Raw genomic sequence first — 25586 nt, forward strand, 5'->3', positions numbered from 1 at the left:
ACTGAAAATGTGCTTTTATTGGCAGAGAGGTTTGGAACTCTCTTTCTTATTGGTCTATTAACTAATCACCTCACCAGGCAGGCCAAAACTACATCCCACCAAAACAGGCTGAAATGTCAGGTGGTCTTTTCAAACTGCTCTTACACTAAAAGGGCATTATCATAATTTTCCCAATTTCACAGTATTATTCCAACCTCATAGTGTGGAAATACATATAAAACACAGAGAAATCAAATGTTTGATTGCAATGGGCCTTTAGTGTATCAAATGTATTTACAGCATTGCTCTACTTTAGGGTAAGGACATGGTGTATTATTGTCTCATGGAGGTGGTTTGTCCTGTAACTGATCCATGTATTGGTTATCCATTGGTCAGGGTGACCAGAGGATCAAACTGTCAGCAAGGTTGTAGAAAATCAAAGGGAGACAGGTCCAGCTGTCCTTAGGTCAATACTTCACACTTTATTAAGCACTGCATAAAGGATCTGTGTGTTTTCTTAAAGGGCTTTTATAAAGGGTCCTCTTGGTGACTTCAATTTAGTAAATCTATGTGATTGCTTTTTTACTTTAACGTTACAGTAGATGACACCCGTGCAAAAAAGTAAACTATCAGTAAAAACTATCAGTAACTTTGAAACTCTAATTGCATCAGTTTCTATCTTGACTTGATTTCTATGACAGTTACCCTCCCAGGACCCATATGGAGACCCTGAGTGATATGAAGTGCTAGCACTGCTGCTATCACACTCAGCTACTATTTATCCTAATCAGTGACATCCGTATACCCGGGATTGTGTTCAAATGAACCCCTACCTCGCCCCAGAAATCGCACATTTAGCGGGACCCCATTTGTCATGGGTAAATTGAGGGTCACTACACTTCACCTGTATCCTCTAGTGGGGATCCGGGACATGCATCATAATGTTAGGAGAGAATGACTGGCAAAGAGTAGCTGTCATACATTTGTCAGTGGGAAGGGAACATTATTTGCTAATTTCCCAAGCTGGGAAGTGACAGGGTGCTTCATCTTCAGACCTTTGGTGACCAGCTTGGTTTCTGGGCTATTAGTACAAGTCAAGTGTTTTATTTTTTTCCCTCCCTTTAAGGCTGACTGTAACGAGAACCATTTATCCGACCTCACAGAGGGCTGCTATTTAACACACTGGGTCTGGGTGAAGGATTTTGGATGATGCTGCTGATGATGCCCCATACAGTGAGCGTCTCTTGCCAGATTTGGGTTGAGGCTAGACATCCTTGGAGGCTGATGAATCACAACGTTTTCTTGTCAAGGTGACAGTATCGACTCCACTGCACCAGAATCGGACAACATGGTTATAAGGTAGTCATTCATCAACATAAGGACAAAGGGGTCATGGGGGATTCACTCAATACTGTTAGAGACCAAGAAATGTCAGTCTGGTAGGGGATGGAAACGGAAGGTGTTAATACTGTATCTATTTTGCAAGTAGTAATTACCGTGAGGATCATCAAGATCCTATGCATTGTAAATGTAATGCTGTGCATATTGATGTGTACCTTGACTGACCACTTTATCCTCACTCAGCTGGGCAGAGATACAAAGAGATCTTGAAATCTCAAATGAAACCCTTTGCCCCACTGCAAGCAGACATTCTTGGCTCTTGACAACAACAAAAAAATGCAGTTCAGTACAAATGGACTCCTTTATCAAAGCACATCAGTCCAGGCCTTGTGCTGTTCAGTCTGTGTATCGGGCCTAACCCTACAGCTCCCCTCCGCCCTTCAGCCGAGACGCTCTTTGAAGTTCCGGATTTGGCGCAGATCAGATACAGAGCTTCCTCACGATTTCCTCCCCTGCAGGGCAGGGTTTGGTAGCAGCTAGTCAGGGATGGGGTGTGGCCTAGACACACTATAAGATACGCTGTAATCAAGACATTCACAGAGGTATGTAAACAGATCTGTTTAAGAGGGTCTTTCAATGGGATCTCTTTTAGTGTAAGGGCGTAGTGCACCGTAATATAAATGTTCTATGAATAGCGACCTATAGCTCACGTCCCAGTACCTGTCTCCCAGTCTGTCTTTCTCATTACATGCCTGGTATTCAGCTCTAGCTCCTCCGGAGTGACTGAGACACTTGTCACCTACTTAGACAGGCTCAGGCAGAAAGCCTTTGTGAGCGTGTGCAGATAGCGTCAAGGATTGAGTAGGAAGGTCCTTTCGTCCAATTAGAGGGTTGACGTGACACACACTCTACCACTCCCCACTGTCAAGCAGTTTGTCAGGTAGACTTTGAGGAGTGCACAATGACATTATATATTTCACATAGTGGAATAATTAAGAGACCTGGGAAATTCAGCTGTGGAAAATTGATTGAAATAAGTGACAGCTTTTTAGCCATTGCACAGTATCAGTACAGGGGTGTTTCTCTATAAGAATGAAAGGACTATACATTTATTTGGATTTAATTGTATTTAATTGGCACCACTTGATGTTCAACTGTATTATTACGTGTGTTTGGTAATGGTACGCCATAAGGGTAGTCCCCACTAAGGCACAGTATTAGTCTGTGCAGCAAAAAAGATAGATGGGAAGGAAGGAGGCTCTTGATAGATGAGGATCTCTCCTCCCTCCCCTCCGTGCCCCATTTTCACGATGTTCCACACCCAACGGCCTTTAAAAGAACTCCCATCCCCCTATGCCAGTCATCCCCTTTCTCCCCCTAGCCCTACCTCCACCGCCTGTGATTGAAATTCATCGGCAAGTTTATTGAGAAATGAATGAGAGAGGCTGCATGGTATTGACTTTGAGAGGAAAACACAACTCATCTTGAATGAGGGGGAAAATGCGGCCGTAATTTAGCTGTCATCGATTGGGCCCCGTCCATGTATTGATCTTCATTTTACAATATGAATTTGCGCCTACAATCAGCTGTGAGGTGAGGCCATTTGATTTCAGTTGGACGGTAATGTGTGAAAGTCCCCCTCTACGTCCTTAGAGGAGTGGGACACTCACTTTAGATGTCATTGAAGGGAAGAGGAGAGGGGTTTTCACCCATTTCCAATACAGAGATAAAGGGAATTTCGAAACTATGATAATTGTGAACTGATACAGTAAACCACTCCCATTTAACCTGTGTTAATTACATTTGATCTGTTGCAGAAGCAATATCTGGTGGAATTGTAACTTTTTTTTCCCCATTGTCTGTATCGGATCAAAGTTCATGAGATTTCAATGAACATTGATTTCTCTCTATTGATTAATCTTAACTACAGATCTTTTGAAGTTAGAATTTTCTGATCAGCCTGAGACTGGAGATGGAATCACTCAGCGATAGCTTGGATTGGATGGAGAGAACATGGGCAGTGGTAAATGCACTGCTTTGGTTTGCGTGGGTTTGCCGTGAGTTACGATTGGTTGGTTTGGTCTGATGGTGGGTTCTGCCTGCATGCTTCTTTTAGATCTGTCTCCACAGCGGACATCGATATTGCTGAACATCAGGACCTCTATATGTCTCCCAGAGTGCGTTCATGTTGTCCCTGCAGCTTCATGTTGTCACCTGTTTCCATTCATCCATTTACTTTCAATAACCCCTGAGTGACACTGGCCTTTTTCCCTCCCTGCTTGACGCTTTTGACGTCAGTGAGAGGATGTCATTTCCTGTGGTGATAACGATACTATGTGTGACCCATATCGGTGCTGCATTTTTAAGATGATCTCAGGTGCCCATGAGGCTTGAGTTGGACACTCACAAGTTGAAAATCACTGACACTTGAATGAACTTCACCCCGTTCTGTTTATCTGCTCCCCTTCCAACTCCCTCTCCACCTCAGTATAATTTGTGTTAGGGGAAAGAAACAAAATGCTCAATGGTGTAGGAGGAGTGGAGATAAGCTCCAAGCAGTTAAGTATAATTAGCGAAAGTAATAGCTGGCAAATGGCAACAAGGCTAGTTTTTATCTCCTGCTTGTTTTTATCTCCTGGAAAGATAGATTTATCATAATAACCAATAATGGCTGGCAGGAATGCTAGCACTCTGTGCACGCTTCCATTCAAGCCTTCAGACTTAAGAAGGAACCATTTCCCTTCACTTTACTGCTTTGCTCAAACATTTCCCTCTGCTACTGCCTGTTACTGCAGGCAAATACAGTACATGACTTCAGTACACTGCCACATACTGAGAGCATGCAGGCGTATTGTCATGTAAGCATTTTCATCTGCCAACGACCGCCATGTTACATTGTTCCTCTAGAGCGGTTACTCATGTCCTATTTCTAGAGGACACGGAGAAGGAGTAGTAGACCGTGCTCTGACGCCTGTTCGGCTGTCCACTCTGCATTTTAAGCAAAGACACTGGGCTTGGAGCCTTCTAGAGTGAATGTGTTAGGAGCATGAACGGATGTGTACATCCCAGGGAGAGGAATTCCATTGAAATCCTGCCGCAGATTGTGTGTGTGTGTGTGTGTGTGTGTGGTGCTTGAAATGAGAATTGATACGGCCACAGCTGCACACCAAGTCTAGGCATTCCATTTTTTTGTTGTTCTGAAATATGACCGTTCACTCAGTAGAAATGACTGAGATATTCATAAAACATTCCACTCATCTTGCATTCAAAGAATGAACTCTGCTGGTATTTAAAAACATGTTTTATCATGTGCATCCTATTCAAAAAGCGACGGAAATGCTGCTCCTTCAGCTGTCAGCTATACATCAAATAAAACTGTGAAATGATTGACATTATTCTATTTGATTTATGTTGTTACATTCTAAATGTTTTATTATAAATTCCAAACAGTGATAGCGCCTCATAAGTGATGAGGAAATTATTAAGTTGGAGTATTTGAACTAAACAAGTCAAGTGATTCAAGCTGAATTACTTGTTCAGAAGAACAGAGGAGAACATGTTATTTGTCTATATCATTCACTCTTTATTCCTGGTGAAGTATACAAATTCAATCATATTAAATTACTGAAATAAAGTTTCCAAACAGTTTGATTCCAATGAATGAACTCTGCTGTGCATCTATTTTGTAATCATGCTCAAAGCTAAAGTGACTGTAATTTTGCTCCTTCAGCTGTCAAATTAAAAATGATTAGCATTACTTTGTTTCATTATGTGGATTACAGGATAACCATTTTGTTCTAAACAATTTACAAAACAATTATAGCTTCTCATAAGTGAGGAGAAAAATGGTATGTTTAAGTAGTTGAGCAAGTGAAATGTTTCTAGCTGAACTTCAAGTAGTTTAGAAGAGAAATGCTGTTAGTCTATCATTCACTCTTTCTCCTCTCACTTTTTTTATTCTCTCTTTTTATTCCTGGCGAAATATTCAAATGCAGCCCCTGCCTTACCTCGCTGTGTCTCTTTCTCTCTAATTATCAATGAGGTCAGTAAGCAAAATGGGTAAGAAGCCAGAAGATCAATACAAATTATCCCTGAGCAAACCAGTGCTGACAGTTTGAATTGCAGCATATGTTTACCCAAAATCAGGCAATTTATCTTCATATCAGCCGAGTAATGCAGCAGGGGTGAGAGGTCAGACAATCTCTCCACCTCATAATTACCCGCCTCTAAAACAGGAAAGTGGTATTGATTGGCCGCGGGCCGGGAAGCGGGCGTGACTGGAACGTGCCAGTGCCTTCCCCCTCCCCAGCCAGACTCCCCACCCAGAACAGGATTTATGGGATGTGTGTGGAGGGTTTCATGTTTCCTCACTGTGGCTGAGAACCTTCACGGGGGGCCAGCTCCCCTTCCTACACTCCTCCCGCCCTTCTCTCCTCCTTAGCTACCTCTCACAACAGTGCACTGCGCTGGTAAAATATGGAGATGAAGCTCATGTTGGCATTTATGTTGACAGTCCAAGGGCATCGTAGAGTTCAGAGCTACAATATGAAAGGGTTAGAACAAGGTGGCGGGGAGAGATGAGGAAGTGAAGGTAGGATATAACGTTTGGAGGTGTTTGAGGGAGTATAGTGACAAGTGTATGAGTGGTGTATAGTAACACTGTCCTCAAGTTTGATTGTTAAGCAAGGGGTGAGAGGTCAGACAATCTCTCCACCTCATAATTACCCTCCTCTACAGTTGTGTCCAGTTGTCCTTTGGGTGGTTGATTTTTTTTTTTTATACACACAGGTCAACTGTTGAGCGTTAAAACCCCAGCAGCATTGCAGTTCTTGACACAAACCGATGCGCCTGACACCTACAACCATACCCCGGTTCAAAGGCACTTAAATCTTTTGTCTTGCCCATTCACCCTCTCAATGGCACACGTACACGATCCATGTCTCAATTGTCTCAAGGCTTAAGAATCCTTCTTTAACCGGTCTCCTTCATCTCCACTGATTGAAGTGGATTTAACAAGTGACAGCTATGATCCCTTATTGATTTCACCTGGATTCCCCTGGTCAGTCTATGTTATAGAAAGAGCAGGCTTTCATAATGTTTTGTACACTCAGTGTGCGTCGTCATCAGCCCTTATAGGATTATTGACAGTGTCTGTGTCTGTCTCTGTGTGTACACGGTCCAACTACAGAACTGTCAACTCATCAACTGACAGCACCGTTTAGCACGAACGCAAGTCTCCATCAGCTGTCAACGTCATTTGCATGAAATCGATAGCAGATGGGGGTCTGTGCCACCAATTTCATTATGCAGGGTTGTTGCAAAGATCATCTCCATGATAGATGAGATGGTGACACGTCGACATGCACTTCTCATGGCCCAGAGTTGCACCCAATCACAGTACCATGAGACATGCTTTAATCCTCTTCTTAAAGAGCAAGAGAGAAAGAGACATCTTGTTTGCTATCTTTGGCATTTGATGCTCACTTTCTAGGTCCCCTTTCCCCCTTACAAAGTCATTTTGTGTTTTCAAACAGAAGTTATAGAGAATTCAAAAAATACGTTTAATGTGTATGCCATATCAAAATGCAAAAAAAATGTGTGCAGTGCATTCTGTTTTTCAAACTATTTCAGGCTGCGTTACTTCAGGATAATTATAAATGTAAATACTTCCAAAATACACATCACATACTGCTGCTTTATTACCCGGGTCTTGTGGTGTAGCTTCTGTATCTATACCCAGCATGCCCGGCAGCGGTGTTGTGTGTAGTGTGTTGTATATTGTGTGTGTCTGTGTAGTGTGTAGTTTGTAGTGTAGGACAGGAGAGCGTGATGTATCGCCCTGCGAGAGCCTACTGACAGCCTGTGATGATGGATGGCCTGATTATGGAGTGCTTTTTACACATACACAATTTACATCACACTGAGCAGCGGGGTCTGGCAGGGCTTCAACACACACACCTGAACGTGTCTTGCGGTGTGTAGTGTGTTGTGTATTGTGTGTGTGTTTGTGTAGTGTGTAGTTTGTAGTGTCTTGCGGTGTGTACATATAGATGGGGGAAGGAAATAACAAAAGAAAGATGGCAAAATCATGACGTTCCCTCACAAAGAAAATGGCCTTCCCTCATGTTCTGAAGCCGACCTTTGGTGTTCCGGGATGCATGATAAGATGTCAAATCAGATTTCCAGGAGTGTATGTTGTGTGTCATGTGGTGCGTTTGATTGTTGGGAGTTCACTTCATGTGGATCAGCCTGAAAACGTCACCCTGGCATGTTTTTGCAAAACAATTAAATGTCACAGTAGCTGACGTTTTTCTCAATACATTGCAGTCAAAGGGAATATATGAGTGTCACAGTAGTTGACGTTTTTCCCAATACATTACAGTCAATGGGAAAAGATGAGAGTCACAGTGTTGACATTTTTCTCGGTACATTGCCATCAATGTGAAATGATGAGTGTCACAGGGTTGACATTTTTCTCAATACATTGCAGTCAATGGGAAAAGCTGAGTGTCACATGGTTGACATATTTCTCTGTACATTGCAGTCAATGGGAAAAGATGAGTGTCACAGGGGTGATGTTTATGTCAATACATAGCAACCAATGGGAAAAATTAAGCATCAACCAATTGAATCTTATGCCAATAAATTGTAGTCAATGCAAAAGGATGAGTATCACAGGGTTGACGTTTATATCGATATAGTGCAGTCAATGGGAAAAGATGAGTGTCACAGGGGTGATGCCCAAGAGAATAAATTGCATTCAATGGGGGAAGATTAACATCACAATATGGACACATAGAGAAAGGCATCACAGACACTCCCTCCCTCCTTCTGTATCTTCTATCTCTTTCTCTGCACTCTCTACATATTATCTTTCTCTCGTTCCCCCTCCCTCCATTCTATCTCATTCCTTCTTTCCCTCCTCCCTCTAATCGATTTCTCTCCCTCTACCCTCTGTCTCTCCCTCCTGTCTCTCCCACCTTCACTTTCCCAATTCCACAGACAGGATATTGAAGTATAGATATGTATTGGGGCATAACTCAGTACATCGCATTCAAAACAAAAAAGTTGGTGAAAGAGCTGCAATGGGTAAATTGGTGACAGACAGACAGACAGACAGACAGACAGACAGACAGACAGACAGACAGACAGACAGACAGACAGACAGACAGACAGACAGACAGACAGACAGACAGACAGACAGACAGACAGACAGACAGACAGACAGACAGACAGACAGACAGACAGACAGACAGACAGACAGACAGACAGACAGATATCCACTCACAGACAGACGGACACAAACAGAGAGAAAGATATGTAAACTCACAGACAGGCAGAGAGGGAGGCAGGCAGGCAGGCAGACAAACTCTAAACTCAACCCTAAACTTAACCCTAACCATAGCTTCTTGACCACATCCCAGCTCAACCCTAACCATAGCCATAACTCCAACCCTAGACCTCTACATCTTGGCTCAGCTCTTGGAGTTAGGGTTGATTGACTTCGACAGAAGGGTTGAGCCAAGCCAAGGAGATGAAGTGAGGGTTAAGGTTAGGGTTATGGTTAGGGTCAGGGTTAGAGTTAGAGTTAGGGTTGAGCCGGGAGTTCATATTAAGCTAAGGTAAGGATTAGGGTTAGGGTTGAGGCTAGGTTTCAGTTTGAGCCAGGATATGGACCTGAAGCTAGAGTTAGGGTTACGGTTAGGGTTGACCTGGGAGCGAACATGAAGCTAGGGGTTAGGGTTAGGGCCTAGACATAACCCTAACGTTAACTGGCAAGTGGGGGGGGGGTAACAGATAGTTTTGCTCTAGGACCCCCAGAGGCCTCACAAGACTCATCTGAAGGTATATATGGAGACTGTTAATTGCCAAAAATAAGGGATTTTTTTTTTTTTACTCCTGATCTTATATCTCGCAGATATAGGACAGACACTTCAGAAAAAAGTTTTTCTGGGGGGGGAATATCTGTTGTTCAATTGAATGAATCTGTTATTCAATGCCTTTGTATGGGCTAATAGCAGTGAAGCCTTTTCTTTTAATATATTTTGGGGGGAATACTTCAAGGTGTCTTCAAATTCTAAATCATATAGCTAAATGATAGTTGGTATGACCTTAAAACAATTCCATATATCTTAGGTAAATCCATCCCCAAAAAATGTTTTGATTGATTAGAAATTTGAAACTGTCTGTGCCTGTCTGTCTGTCTGTGTCTGTCTGTGTCTGCCTGTCTTTGGGAGAAGAGAGGAGAGAGAGGAGGCAGATGTAGGGAAAGAAGGACTGAAAGAGAATGGAAGGGGGAGGAGAGAGAGTGAAGGGAGAGATTGAGGGAGGGGAGAGAGGGAAAGGGTGAAGGAGGGAGGGGGAGAACAAGGAAGGAGGGGAGAGAGAGTCAACAGACTGACAGAGGTGGGAGAGAGAGGTGGAGAAAGTGTGGAGAGGAGGGAGAGGCAGGGAAAGAGGAGGGAGAGAGAATGGAGGGGGAGGGAAAGAGAGATGGGGAGAGTGAGGGAATGGGAGAGAGAGAGAGCGAAAGAGAAAGAGAAGGTGAAGGAAGGATAGGGAGAAAGATTTGAGAGAGAGATCCTGAAGAGCCATATCTCCTGAAGAGACATATGGCTGAAGAGCCATAAGGGAAAGAAGGAGGCAGAGATAATGGAAGGGGGAGAGGGAGAGGGAGGTGGGGGTGAAAGAAGGGGGAGGGAGAGATAAGAGAAATGGGGGTAAATAGGAGGTAGAGAGTGAGAGAGAGACAAACATTAGATAAACAAGAAAAACATCAACCCTGTGACACTCATCTTTTCCCATTGACGGCAATGTATTGAGAAAAACATCAGCTACTGTGACATTTGACCTTTTTGCAAAAACGTGCCAGAATGACATTTTCCTATGATATCATGTTGGTAGTGGACACTGCACAGCCCTGTACCATTGATCAGTAGCCTGTACTAGTGTGTGTGTGTGTGTGTGTCTGCCGGCGCCAGTGCCTTCCTGGTCTGTGTGTCAGTGGCGCTGGCTGTACGTGTGGCGTTAGCCTTCATGTTCTCTCGTGTTCAGCAGGTTGAGCAAGCCTTGCTGCGTTAATGCCAAAATTACATGCTGAGTAATGAGTGATGGGCCAAATTACTGGCTGAACAATGAATAGAGGCAGGCAGCTCTTATTAGTCTCCACAGAAAGCCATTGATTTATGAGGCACCGCCACGCTCGTCTGAGTTACTCTGCTGAAAATGATATCTACATTGAGAAGTGATGTTCTCTATTAAGTCGTTCCTTCTCCTCCCCTCCCTCCTACCTTCCCCTTGGCCTACGGGTGTACATGATTGTTTAGAATCAGCGAGAGCTGTAAGGAAGCCTTAAATTACCCATTATGACTGTCAGACATAAAACACCTTAGTCTTACCAAAGTCTGACTTATGATTCATTTACTTTGTGCCTCTGATTCATAGCCCAATATGGCTCGCTGCTCCAGATGACTATTTGAGGGGTGGGTGAGATTGATCGCTCTGTGTGATCCGCTGCAGTATTTCAGCAGAGCAGCGGGGTGGTACAGTAGGTGCAGCGCTGGAGTGACAGCAACTCATGCTAGATCAATTTCTGGACTTTCACAGATTATTAAAGCTCGGTTAGATTAACACACCCCACCATGTCATTTGCTCTCAATATTCCCATGAAGATAAAAAGAGCTGGGCCCTGTGAGAGATATGCAACCTGCTCTAGACTGATGTACTGCATCATGTCATCATGGCTATTTTGCTAACTGAGAATTTGACTGGATGCAGGGGGTTTGTGACACTTGTGATAGAGTTTTCATGCTAGCTGTTGTCATTGGTTTACATGCTAGCTGTTGTCATTGGTTTACATGCTAGCTGTTGACATTGGTTTACAGAGCTGTTATCTCACTTCACTTCACATTGTCTAACAATTGGGATTTTTTTTGTTGGTCAGCCCTCAATGAGCCAACCATCGACTATGGGTTCCAGAGGCTGCAGAAGGTCATCCCCAGGCACCCGGGTGACCCTGAGAGGTTACCAAAGGTCAGTGTTACGTCTCATCTTCACAGAAATTGACATTACAACACCTTGTAGACACAACAAACAGCACCATATACACACACCACAGCTGCTAACCCAACAACATCATCAAAGACCAAGAATCAAAACAACATCAAAAGAAGATTAAACTTTTTAACCAAACAGAAATACAGTACACACACACACTGGTTTGGGAATGCAGTTGTTTAGTGAGAGGAGAGAGAGGGAGGCAGGCGTGTGGTAAACTTTCTGTGTGGCAAAATAGCTCAATCAGACGTCTTTCCTCTCCAGTAGTCTGTGGAGATGGTAATCTCCTGGTCGTCTGGGCCGTCATTACCCCACTCATGTTTTCCTTTCATTCTCCACAGCTCCATTTGGTTTAATCTGTTGTTTACATGACTCTACGCTCGTAAACCCCCCCAGTCTTAGTGTGGCTAATAAGGGCAGAACGACACGTTATTATGCGTTAGGTCTCACTGTTTTCTTTAGAACTCAGTAAAGGAGTTGAACGCCTCTTGATTCCCACATGCTTGTGACACATATCCGGTAGCCTGCCATTTTGGCATTTTTCAACATGAAAACAAAGCCACATATTTCAGCCATTCTTTAATTCCTTAGTATTTCTATTTCCTCTGATAAGATCTATTACTGGGCTCGTCTGATTGCGACCCTGCTAATTTCCATTTGGTATAACTGGCATTCCATATGCGTCAGATGTAATATTATGACTGTTTAGTTTGCACAGACTCCCTTGGCACGCAGTAAATTGGTGACCACCTCAGAGTTTTAATAATACCATAAAGCCTTTTAAGACCTTATCTATTAAAGCCCAGCATGCAACACTGCAATATCATTAACGTCCAATGGACAATTTAATAAAGACCAGGCTCTGTGGTGTAGTATGGACGACTGGGCCAAGTCAATAGGAAGATATACGACATCGCAGCCAGCAGTCTCTGGTGCACTATATGAAGTGTTTCAATTAGAGTTTGGTCCCCTTAGAGACTCAAAACAACACCTGGACATGAAATATAACTCTAATTTCAACAGTACATTTGTAAGGCCAAAGGAAGGGTTCACCTAGCTTTTATGGCTGCAAGTCTCCCTGCCCTGGGTCTCTCTGTCTTCACACACTCAATTTAGTCAGTACATCTCCGTAGAATTTGCAATTTGAACATAACAAGGAATATTGTGATCCATACTTTTATTACAGCATCCTTTTTTCTTCTTGGAGAACAAAACACGTTTTGACTCCATCTGAGATGAGTTTCCTCAGTGTGCTTACTTAATATAGCAGGGTCTCCCCCCAGCCCTCACATGGCCCAATCTCAGAGTGAGATGAAACCCTGCACTTCCAATAAATAATATAAATATTTGATTTGCTCTCTAATGGACCCAAATATGGGGTTCAGGGGGCCATGTAAATGATTCTACAGAGTGATTCATCATTGTTAAGCTTGCCATCTGAGGATCACCTCGAGGGGTCAACAGCACACTCCCAATATACAAGCCTCAGGGTGGATGGCATGCACATTTGGAACAAGAAGGGAGACGGCGTGAAGAGAACAGCCATTACGGGCTGCAGGTGAGGCGTAAAGACTCTATAAAAAGGAGATAAACCTGGAGGAGGCGAAGTATGCATTAGCAGAAAGGCAAATCGACACCGGGCCCCCCTCCCTCAATGACTTCACCCTCCAGTTGATAATATTACGACGCTATTGATTTCCACCATCCTTTTCCCCAGGACCAGTAAGACACGTGGTAATTGTGAGGAGACAGAAAGCCAATATGGGCGTGCTCATGGATTGCAAGGGATGCACGCTAATATTGTTGCTACACTGAGAAAAAGGGGGGAAGCGTGCTCTGATTGAAGATTACCTCGTAATTTTAAGACAACATTGCAGATGACAAACTGACCCTATGGGAGGAGCAGCGATATAAAAATCCAATGCAGAGTCCAGAGTGAATATGAAAGTAATAAGTGTGAGCAGTCAAGTGATGCGAAAGGAGATTGCTTTGCGGGCATGGCGTTAAGTGAACAGAGACTTCGGAATTCACCCTCCTTTTTAAGATCTTGTTATAAAACAATTTTCGATTCATCATATGAAGAAGACAATTTATAATACCATTTTGTGCCCTGTGGCAGTAATGGACAAATAGACTGGATGTCACACTATACCACACTCAATTTCTCCTTTCTTCTGTAACAAATGAGATTAATTACTAAATTAAAAGCAGAAAAGCAATATTGTTTTGTTATTAAGTTGATTGCATTCGCTTCTCTCTTTGTTTTCCAAAGAAAACACAAACCTATTCTTTTCCAATTCTTTGTGTAAAAATCCACAAGCAAAAAACAAATATTACAAATCTGTTCATGCCAAGCAATTACCAATGTTTTTAGATGAATGTCTATTCTACATCTAATGGCCCTATCCTTCTGAATGCATTCAGGCTAGAGCTAGAACGCTAATTGCCGTACATTTTTATAATGATATTAACACTCAAAGCTACATAACCTGGGCCCCATTTTATTAACTGTGAAAACATCAGAAAGAATAGAAATACACAATCCTTGCTAATCTAGCATGTGGAGAATCACGTGTTTTACACAAGTTTTAAGCTACCATGTAAAACAAGGAATACCAGAAAAGCTGTCATGCCTTGGTCACAAAACAACGAAGATCATCTATGGGCTTTAATTGTTTTCAATTTAACATGGTGCTCTGATATGTCTGTCTCCATGACAAGAATGGCAATTACATTATATATCCAGATTTACATGGAAATGCCCCCAGAACACCATTCGGTGCTAATCGTATTCACAGCGTGAGCCGATATGCGTGAAACTGTCTCGTCGGAAACAAAACAAACTCTGTGGTTGATTGGGTACCACACTTCCCATCATCCTGGGATGTGACTAGGCCACCACTTAAGCATAGCCCTGCGAGTGAGCTTGGTTAGTTAAGACGCCACGCGGTAAACGACAGATTAAGGATGAGAGGCAATATCGTTTTCTCTCTTTTTTTTTCCAAGCTGTCCTTATGTCGCTGCTGCAAAGTACCATATGGGCAAGGATGGAGAGGAGGTTTTCAGAGAATGAAACATGCCGCTTGCGAACATGACAGTCTTAATTGCTTGAATTGTTGTTTGAAATTGAGAGGCATGTAGAAGATCTTGAAATATGATAGAATAGATTATTGGTAATTATTAACTGCAGGAAGAAGACAAGAAAATACACTTTGTCTCACTCAGTGAGCGAGAGAGGAATCTGTTCGGCCTGATGAGAACACATAAAGACAGCTGGTCCTCTCATTTAGTGTACCTGCCTCACGACAACCATAATTCTTTATTTCTATGCAAACTAGATGCATGCACCGTTGAGCATACACACCAATTTCAGAGGTAAATGCCCATTTTAAAGAGAGCCACCCATGCGTTAACTTGGTGGATTATGCTATATGTTTCTATAAGAGCATGGCACATGCTAGAAGTGGCTTCTACAGCGATTCATCTTGATAAATCAAGGACTTCAGGAAGATATGGCTCCTCAGGATGAAAGGAGGCCCACACACGCTCCACACACGCTCCATACACGCTCCATACACGCTCCATACACGCTGCCTTGGAAACACAGGCCAAGTCTTGGAGGCCGCTGTTTGAAGGCGCGATGGCTGTGTTTACATTCATTTACGGCAGCTGCCGTCTTAATCCCGGATTGCTATTGCCAAGTGATGGAACACTTCACACAAATTACTGAGGCCCGCGAAGGAAAACACGCAATGTGGGAAGAAAACAAGCTCAATCTGAGATGTTTCTAGTGACAGATTTCCATCACTTTTAACCTGGGTTCTGACGGAAAGTCAACAAATTGCTGCAATACAGCAGGTGCCAGTAAACACACATTTAAATAAAACCCCACATCACTATCTCAAGCTTTTTTCTTGTGAGAATTAAAGCTTCTAAATAGAGTAGGTGGTTCTCCAAACATATTGCTTGGAGCATCACACTAAACAAAGCACTGTGGTGCTCCATGAAGGATCTCATTAAGTGCTCAATTCAAAGAGCAGATAAAAGCACACTAACAAGCCAACCTATTCTGAAGTAGAGCAGGGAACAGGATCCAAGGCCAACTCATTCTCAGTGTTAAGAGCCAAAGCAACATGGCTAATCCTTACTGTGAAGCAGGGGCAAGCATGCAAACATGGATAAGACTACATCCCATGCATCCATGTCCCAGAGGCACAAGCACCCAGCTCTCGCTGAATGGGAAGTCATTTGTGAAGTCCTTTACAACAGCCAGTCAAGGAGGTTAATTGAAAAATTCCTTAATGTCATTACGGCAGAACTAGATTAACCCAAGCTAATTCACTTAATTGTTCTGAAGAAAGGAGACTCCAGTGCTGAACTCTTGTGCAAACGCGAGCCCAGAATTAGAGGGTGAGGTGTTGTTTTTAAGGCCTAGGGTGGTTTAATTAAAAGATGGGACATTATTCTTGTTCCCAGTGGTTCTGAGGAGAGAGGAATTGGTGGCCTAATGCAATGTTGGTGCCTCTCAATACAGGGCCACGTTTACTTGCCCACCTAATATAGACCTCTTGTTGTTACATTACATGTCATGGTGCTCGTTGAACCGTGTCATGAAGTGTCCTATTAATCTTTGACCTGTCATCAGCATTTCAATAATGTATGTCTTTCCTCTTTTTTTACCAGGAGGTATTGCTGAAGAGAGCAGCTGACCTTGTTGAAGCACTGTATGGAATGCCCCACAATAACCAGGTATGCAGACCGACACACACACACACACACACACACACACATCTTACAGGACATATCAAACGAAGCCATCATAATGGATGACTGAGGACGAAAGAGTAGCTCAGTAACTCGAACTTCTACCTCCGCGTTCACAGGAGATCATTCTGAAGAGGGCAGCGGACATAGCGGAGGCCCTGTACAGCGTTCCCCGTAACCACAACCAGATCCCTTCCCTCGCCAACACAGCCTCCCACGGCATGATGGGAGTCAACTCCTTCAGCAGCCAGCTAGCCGTCAACGTGTCCGAGTCACAGGGAAACGACCAGGGTAGGTGGAAATAATGCTTAGGGGTCAAGAGTCATTCACCGTCAATGAAAGAATGAATGAATCCTATAGACCTCTAATCACCTTGTCCTCCTCTTATTCCTATTCGGTAGGCTACAGCCGGAACACCAGCAGTGCGTCTCCACGAGGGTACATCACCAGCAGCACTCCACAGCAGTCCAGCTACAACACCGTCAGTAACAGTATGAATGGCTACGGGAACTCTGGCATGTCCAACCTGGGAGTGCCCAGCTCCCCTGGGTTCCTCAATGGATCCTCTGCCAACTCTCCATATGGAAGTGAGTAGAGCTGCCATTCAGGAGGGAGCAAAGTTACACAAGGTTCAGATAGAAATATATTGTGTAGGGCAGATAAACTTGTCTGTCAGGTAGAGAATCGAAATCATGTTAGCTCTATTCTTTACATTTCCATCCGCAATGTTCTGAGCTTTTCACCTCACTGAATACAGCCCAGTTTAGTCCGATAGCATGTTCTTACCCCCCACCCCCCCACCCCCTCCCATATCTTGTCTGCAGTTAAACAAAAGAGCGCCTTCGCCCCTGTGGTCCGACCCCAGGCCTCCCCACCCCCTTCCTGCACCAGCGCAAATGGCAACGGACTGCAAGGTGAGCCCCCCTCACCCCCTCATCCCTTCCCTTCGGACTACTGGGCAGATACCGCGGCTCATGCCTCTGTCCGGTTTGGTGAGGGACTAATCATTACAAATATGCATTTTAACAGGCTACAATTTATTATTTACACCTTTGAGTTTACATTCAAATACACAAGCAAGCATGAGGGCGCACACATGTACTGTACACACACACACACTCACACACACACACACACACACACACACACACACACACACACACACACACACACACACACACACACACACACACACACAAGCAAACACTCACACGCACATGAAGAAATGCATCCACGCAAGCAGGCATGCAAACACATCGCACACAACCCATCCAGTACAGCAAATTACATAGTCCGAGGCCTAAGAAAACCGCCTTCCCAGAATTGTTTTAGTAATTATGTTTATTAGGTTTTGTGCGTGTGTCATGACCAACATGATTGCTTTGAAAACAAGCTTAGCTGTAGCCTGTGCCCCAAGATTAATAACATTGAGCTTAATGAAGTGGGAAATTAAAGTTCATCTTGCTACACGATCATACTTATTAATACATGTTGTGCAGAAATTAATGAGCAATGCCTTGCCATCATCTGTGCTGGCAAACTTAAAAGCATTCCAACCATGACACTACAAATACACTGAGAGCAGTGCAATGATTTTTCATCCTGGCACTTCACTAGCCACATAATTGTTCAGAATGTGTGAAATACTGAGTATATCAAGTCTCTGAATAAGGTAGAGTTGCTAATGATATCCTAGCAGATTGTCTGGGTAAAATAATCGAAACTACCTTTGATCTCTGTCTAATCTCATGGATAATGATTTTGAAATGGGACTAGTGTAGTGCATGTGGAAATAGAAGTGTAATGTAGTGGCTCCATCCTCAGTATGGAGGATAGTTTGAGTGTGAGGGGAGTCAGTCTGAGGAGAGTCTTTGAGTGACGAGGGAGGGGGGGTTGTAGCACAGCATTCTGGGTAGTGGCCATGTTGTTGTTCCACGGTCGGCAGGGCCGTCTCTCCTGGGAGTCTGGTTCACTGTTTGCCATTACCTCAACACCAGGAGGAATATCACACGTAGCCCCGCTGGCCTGCTGGGGCCTGAAATGTCAGAGCAAGAGGGAGGCTTTTGAAACTGTCCTGTTAGAGATGTGTGCACTCACACATGCACAGACACACCACACATACACACAAACGCATCACACAGGCACCCATGCACACACTCATACACACAGTCTCACAATATTGTAACATCACATCTTTTTAAAGCTCTTTGATGTAAATAGCTGAATGTTTTGCTTATCCAATTGAATACGTTAGGTAAGATTAATGTGCTTAATGCAATTTCTCCTTCGCTATTTTTTTCCAGCTATGTCCGGTCTGGTCGTACCTCCAATGTAAATGCACTTTCATCGTCTCAAGCACCAGTCTACTCACCACTCTACAGGACACCCCTTTATCACACAGCAAAGACACTGGTGTAGTCTATAATACTGAGGATATAGTCAACAGCTTATTCTGTTTTTAATGAAGATAAAAACATGATTTTCTTTGAAAAGACTATTTCAAGAGTTAAGATTTGGACAATGTGGACAAATCATTGCATTAAGAACTGAATGATTTGAGCTTTTTTTTTGCTTATATTTTTCCATTTGATCAACCTCGAAGAAGACAAAAGACGATGGGGTGTTTAATTTTGTATGCCTATCTGGTGGAACTTTGGCTATGGCTATGTCCAGTGGACCATATGAAAAGGATCTCTGTGGACTCACCATTTGGTTTCAATGTAAAACACTGATGTACATTTACCTATGAACTTGTTTGCCTCAGAAAATGTTTTTTTTTTGTTTTAACTCTCTTTCAATAGATTCACATTTGTGTGTCTTTATAATGTGTCCTTTTGTATTTTTATGTGTGTGAAAATACAGTGGGGCCAAGAAGGTTTAAGATTTTCAACTGGAAAATATATGAGATATATAATGTAGAAATCAATCACAAAATACATCAAATGCAAGTAAATGGGTGGGGCTGGGTAAGATTGTATCATGTTTCAATCATACATCTTAAATGAAATTTGTAATTTATTGTAGCTAGAAGTTTATCTTCGAAAGTGAAAATGATCTTGGATTCTACAAGTACTCTGGCGTACGTAGAACACCTAGCTCTGTTCCATGTTTAGAGCTTCCTTTTAAGCAAGTGTGTTTTGCCATGTTTTTTTTAAATACCTTTTTGCTAGCACTGTATATTAATGCATTCTTAGGCTACTGTGAAGTCTGTTTCTTGTTGACAAGCGCCATCCTCTTCCTTCTAGCTCCAAATCCCGTTATGTGTTTTATATGTGGTTATAAACTTGTAGACTATTGTGATATTGCCAAAATTGTGCTAAATATTTATACATCTGTCTTTTTTTCCCATGTTCTTTTAGATCAACAACAACATTTAAAGCAAAATTTAACTCCATCTAAAGTCGAAAGTAGTTCATTGTCATATTTCCATTCCAATACACACTTGCGCTCACTTGAGGGAAATTTTGTAACATATCAACTATAAATATTGTATTTATCTCTGAAATTTTGTATATTGCTTTTCATTATGTATGTATTAATCGTCATGCCCTTAATAGTGATGCAGCACAGAGAATTTCAGCCAAGAACTGTTGCATTCATGTTTTTTTTTTGTATTTGATAAAATGCGATGTCCATATATTTCACATATCTTCAGAGTTTTGTTACTCTGTCAAGACTCTCTGTCCATTTTTTTAAAGGGAAGTCAAACTTCATTGTTTATTTTTATATTGATTTTAAATTATCTACACAGAGAAAACTTTGTTGGTTGTATTGTCAAATAAATAGTTTGTGACCCATATGATAGTTGTTAAGATACAATAGAAACAATGTGCATGAGGGACAACCTTGGAGGAAGGAACTCCATTTGTGGTTGTATTTTCTTTCTGTTTTGTAGAATGTATACAAGTCATTTTTACTCAGAACTTATGACTCTGCCACATAGCTTAAATGTGTTTACAGGGAACAAAAATTCAAAATATACAAATTTGGAATGAAAACAGAAATTAATAAGTGATGTTTTATAAAAAATTTGGAGTAAAAAACTACAAAAACTTGCTGATGCCTGTGGATTTCTTCAATTGTTATTGATAAATTACACAGAACACTTTTGTTCATGATTGCCCCTGTAAGAGCCAGGGCTGCCATACTCTCCATGGGGGTTTCGAGTCTTTTAGATTCAGAAACAGGTTGCAACAAGTATTTATTTTTAAACGTAATTCCACGCTCTCATAAATAGTCAAAACAAATCTCGGTGCAGTTCTGTTCTGTGATATTGGCCCAGCAATCTGACTTTGAAGCACATTCATATTGATCTTTATATCTGCATCTCTCACTACAGCCGTGCTTTAAAATGACCTGTTAAATGCATTGTAGCCTTTCATGTGAGAGCTTTTTATTCAAAGCAACCTAAAGAGGCCCCATTCAAATCCCTCATTTCATTGCATTAGGCCGCCTAGTTAATAAAGAATCAATGCATTGAAAGAGCAAGGTTATCCGCTGTCTATAAGGGTTTGGTATTGTTTTGAAACTCATAGTTTGAGCACTGAAAGGGGGCCCTGTGAAATCTATACTCATCAAGTGGGTCAAACGGAGAGATAGAGAAGCGATGGGGAAGAATAGCACATCTCCTTTAAAACAACTAAACATCTTATCTGGCTTTCTGAGTGGTCCTGGAGACCAGGTCACAAAATGTCAATTTCTCATCAAGGCAACAGTGCCCATGGCCATCCCTCCCTATAATGCACAATTAAGTGAATGCAAGATGAGCAGGAATCAGCAAATCCCAGCTTATTATGCCAGCGACATGCATAGATCTCATGGCACATAAGATAATGCAGGTGATGCTGATAGTGTGAGGTCAGATACACCAGAGAACGATTACATTTTCAACTACGATCGCTGTGTGCATCAAAACATTCCCTCAATAATATGTAGTGTCTGATAACAATAGTCGCATGCCTGCTTGCTTCAGATCAACACAGTTTTAGATCTATTTTATTGCTCAGTGTTTTTTCCCCCCAAAATTCAAAACCTTGTGAAAGGAAAACCTGAATCCATGTACTCTGTGTAAACACTTCTAATAATTTATAATCTGAGCATAAATCAAGTGTTATGCATTGTCTATCAGTGAACAATGATTTAATGTGCATCTGAGACCTTTAATAGCAGGATAACAAACATAGTAGGCAAGTCTTTTGGATCATGCCAAGTAATGCCAGGCAGGAATATATGAGTGCTAGGAAATCACACCATGCTCTCCCTGTACCAAAAGCCACCCTATAGCTAAAGCACTCAATCGTGGTTAGAGCCTGTTTACTGCAGAACTCTGATGGCTGCCCTCCACCATGATCTTAATGTGTGCATTAAATATTTATAAATCCTGAGTCAATAACGCCCCATAACCAGAGCCTGATAGACACCCAGACCATGTGGCCGCCACGCTCTCCAACACAGGCTGGGGTCAAGAGGTCATGCAATCAAAGGAGGCCAAGGCTCAACACATCCATATGTTGCTGCTCTTATCAAGACTTTTCTCAGTAGTGGTCATCTGTCAAAGGAGAGAAATATTGAAAGCAATATCGATCTTAACTAGCCTTTTGTTGCCAAGGGGCCCTAGCCTCAAACATCTGCTTACATATTGTTATGTTTTAAAAATACTGCCACTTTATCACAACGCATAAGAAGGTAATTTTGAATATCTCTAATCAATGTTTACAGACTGACAATTTTATTTGCTATTACTAAAATAGCTCCTGTTTTTTGATATATTTTCTCTCTACCATTGCTTTATTCCTCTCGGACGTGGGTACCTCAGATGCTATACCTGGCCGTATCACTGTGATGTTCCTACGGTGTTCAGGTGAAAGATGGTGCTCTGGTGATAGCGCCACACAAAAGCCTGGCTGCACAATGAGCCAGTCAATGGAGAGCTCCAGTTGAAAGAGTCACAATGGCTGTGCATGCTGGGAATTGGGCTGGATGACATAAAGGAATGAAACCCTCATTGAGGCCATGGAGGACAAGCATTCAGAAAAGGGGTTTTGTTTGGTCTTTATCAATACAAAGTTTCCCATGAGGAAAAACAATTCAAATTGACCTTAAAAGATAATATTACCTTACGAATCCACTCCCTATGTAAGACTTATTCAGGTGTTTATGTGTTCATTTTCAGGGGTGCTGATGTAATGGCTTTGTTGCCTTGTGTACAATATCAAGATGCAGTGCAGACCATGGATTTGAAAGGTGGACTATTGTTTCTTCTACTTCTCTCTGGTTAGACTGACCATTAGTCCATCTATCTGCAATCCACAGTCTGCTAGGAAATATATACTGAACAAAAATATAAATGCAACATGCAACAATTCCAAAGATTTTACTGAGTTCATATAAGGAAATCAGTCAATTGAAATAAATTAGGCCCTAATCTATGGATTTTACTCGACTGGGCAGGGGTGCAGTCATGGGTGGGCCTGGGAGGGCATAGGCCCACCGGCTTGGCAACTGAGGAGCCAAGCCCAGCCTATCAGCCTGAATTTTCCCCCACAAAAGGGCTTTATTAAAGACTGAAATACTCCTCAGCACCCCCCACCCCCCTCAGAAGATTCCACATGTGAAGGAGCCAGATGTGGAGGTCCTGGGCTGCTGTGTTTACACGTGGTCTGCGGTTGTGAGGCCAGATGGACATACTGCCAAATTCTCAAAAACTACTTTGGAGGTGGCTTATGGTAGAAAAATGACCATTCAATTCTCTGGCAAAAGCTCTGGTGGAAATTCCTGCAGTCAGCATGCCAATTGCACGCTCCCTCAAAACTTGAGACATCTGTGGCATTGTGTTGTTTGACAAAACTGCACATTTTAAAGTGGCCTTTTATTGTCCCCAGCACAAGGTGCACTTGTGAAATGATCATGCTGTTCAATCAGCTTCTAGATATACCATGCCTGTCAGGTAGATGGATTATTTTTGCAAAGGAAATGCTCACTTACAAGGACACAAAAAATATATGCACATTTTTGTAGAACAATTCTGTGATTTTTTTTTATTGCAGCTCATGAAACATGAGGCCAACATTTTATATGTTGCATTTACATTTTAGTTCAGTGTAGATAAAGTTAGGTCTGTGTTAAGAGCTCTACTTATTTTACTGTGGAATAGAAGAATGAGAAAAGTATGCTAACGCAAAAAAAACATTCAACTTGTACTTGGGTATCATTTGATACTATATGAATGATTGAATGCATTTCAGATCCACGGATGCAGGATTTACTCTGGCAGAGTTATTACTATATTTGTCTTCCCATAGGCACACTCCACCAGGAGCTACAGAAACCCCTGGTCAGAAAGTGTTAGACTACAGCGATTAAGTAATGTCACTACAACTGCATTTTTATGCCACACTCTGACACATAGTGCACCTTTCATAGTTCCTCTCAGTAGTGCTTTATCCACTAGTTCTGGATATGATATAATCTATTAATAATGTATTGGCAATGGATTACATAAAAAAAGAGAGCAGAAATAACATCCAATATTCATGTCCCCTGAGCTTGACTGTGTCCAATCCGTTTGGCCCATAAAACCTTACCCCCATTTCCATATCCGTTGAGGGTCGCAACAGGTCCGCCACACAAAGACTCACAGAACAACTCAACTCTGGAAAATGGCTGTTAAAATCATGTGGATTCTTTAACCCTTATGAAACAGCCCCCCTAGAAAAAAAGATAATATACTGTATATATATATATAATGACTGTTGGAGCTGGAAACGGCTGATTTTTTATGGAGTATCTACATCTAGGTGTACAGAGGCCCATTATCAGCAACCATCACTCCTGTGTTCCAATGGCACATAGTTGAGTATCTGGAGAATATTTGTGGATTCGATTACAGGCTCAAAATGGCCAGAAACAAAAAACTTTCTTCTGAAGCTCGTCTGTCTATTCTTGTTCTGAGAAATGAAGGATATTCCAGGTGAGAAAATGCCAAGAAACTGAATATCTCGTACTACGCTGTGTAGTACTACTCCCTTCACAGAACAGAGCAAACTGGCTCTAACTAGAATAGAAAGAGGAGTGGGAGGCCCCGGTGCACAACTGAGCAAGAGGACAAGTATATTAGAGTGTCTAGTTTGAGAAACAGACGCCTCACAGTCCTCAAATGGCAGCTTCATTAAATAGTACCCACAAAACACCAGTCTCAATGTCAACAGTGAAGAGGTGACTCTGGGATGCTGGCCTTCAAGAATAGACTGAGAGCTTCAGAAGAAAGTTTTTAGTTTCTGGACATTTTGAGCCTGTAATCGAACCCTCAAATACTGATGTTCCAGATACTCAACTAGTCTGAAGAAGGCCAGTATTATTGCTTCTTCAATCAGGACAACAGTTTTCAGCTGTGCTAACATAATTGCAAATGGTTTTCTAATGATCAATTAGCCTTTTAAAATGATCAACTTGGATTAGCTAACACAATGTGCCATTGGAACACAGGAATGATGGTTTCTGATAATGGGCCTCTGTATGCCTAGGAAGATATTCCATAAAAAATCTGTCGTTTCCAGCTACAATATTCATTTACAACATTAAAGTGTCTACACTGTATTTCTGATCAATTTTATGCTACCTTAATGGACAAAAATGTGTTTTTCCTTCAAAAACAAGGACATTTCTAATTGACCCCAAACTTTTGAACGGCAGTCTGTATATATATATATATATTGACACATATTTAAGCCCCTGTGGAAAACCTGGTACTGTATTTCTCCCTTTAATTGTGCCACTTGACATGCCTGTGAAACATGGCATGAATCTCACAGTTATTGCAGTCCCCTTGGCGGGGAATGTTGATAGAACATCTGCATGCTATAGAAAGTAATGGAAGTAGCAGAGGTGGCAGCTGCAAAGCAACAGGAAGCATGCCATTTGAGTCAGCACCGCTGTGCAAACCACTAACTGTCTGCCAGCCATGGTCTTACAGTCGACACTGAGTGGGGGACACTGTGACAAACAGGCATGGTCTGAGAGCTTTGCATCCTCGGGGGGTGACAGCGGCAGTTTGATTGTCAATGAGGTTCATTAACAATGTGTTTGAAAGAAACCTGAAGAGAGAGCTAGCAGCTTGAGACAGGGTCCTCTATCAAACAACATGAAGTTTCACAAACGTTAAGCTACTCTCACCCCATATCCCTGAACTCCCCAAAGAGGATGTGCCTTTCTGTACCCTACAGAAATGTATTATTCTTTTCAGCCTGAAAACGTTTCTCAGCACTCAGCACGTAATTTTCCCCCAATACCAAAGAAAAGAGCACTATATATATTTGTTTAAATTTACATCCTCTAAAGAACATGTGCCATAAATTGTCTACATGGTATATAAAATACTATATTCTATAAACTCCCTGAGAAATGACCTAAGGAAGACGTCTCCCTCTAGCCTCTATCTAATGGAGCGA

The 25586-nt window shown here is 42.2% G+C and overlaps 1 protein-coding gene across 8 annotated transcripts in view; it reads left to right on the forward strand.

Moving 5' to 3' along the window:
• LOC112254688 (transcription factor COE3) overlaps positions 1-20196 on the forward strand; it is a 72804-nt gene extending 52608 nt beyond the window's left edge. For 4 of the 8 annotated variants that reach the window (XM_042324164.1, XM_042324169.1, XM_042324161.1 and 1 more), the window contains exons 11-16: positions 11264-11352; positions 16060-16125; positions 16260-16431; positions 16542-16727; positions 16965-17132; positions 18444-20196. In XM_042324164.1, the coding sequence (XP_042180098.1) occupies positions 11264-11352; positions 16060-16125; positions 16260-16431; positions 16542-16727; positions 16965-17132; positions 18444-18475 (713 nt within the window). In that variant the 3' untranslated portion in view covers positions 18476-20196. The remainder of the gene's footprint in view (positions 1-11263; positions 11353-16059; positions 16126-16259; positions 16432-16541; positions 16728-16964; positions 17133-18443) is intronic. The other 4 variants (XM_042324171.1, XM_042324173.1, XM_024427454.2 and 1 more) reach the window with 1 other exon arrangement.
• Positions 20197-25586: the final 5390 nt, after the last annotated feature.

The sequence above is a fragment of the Oncorhynchus tshawytscha genome, linkage group LG01 (assembly GCF_018296145.1).
Source record: "Oncorhynchus tshawytscha isolate Ot180627B linkage group LG01, Otsh_v2.0, whole genome shotgun sequence".
NCBI classification, from domain to species: Eukaryota; Metazoa; Chordata; class Actinopteri; order Salmoniformes; family Salmonidae; genus Oncorhynchus; species Oncorhynchus tshawytscha.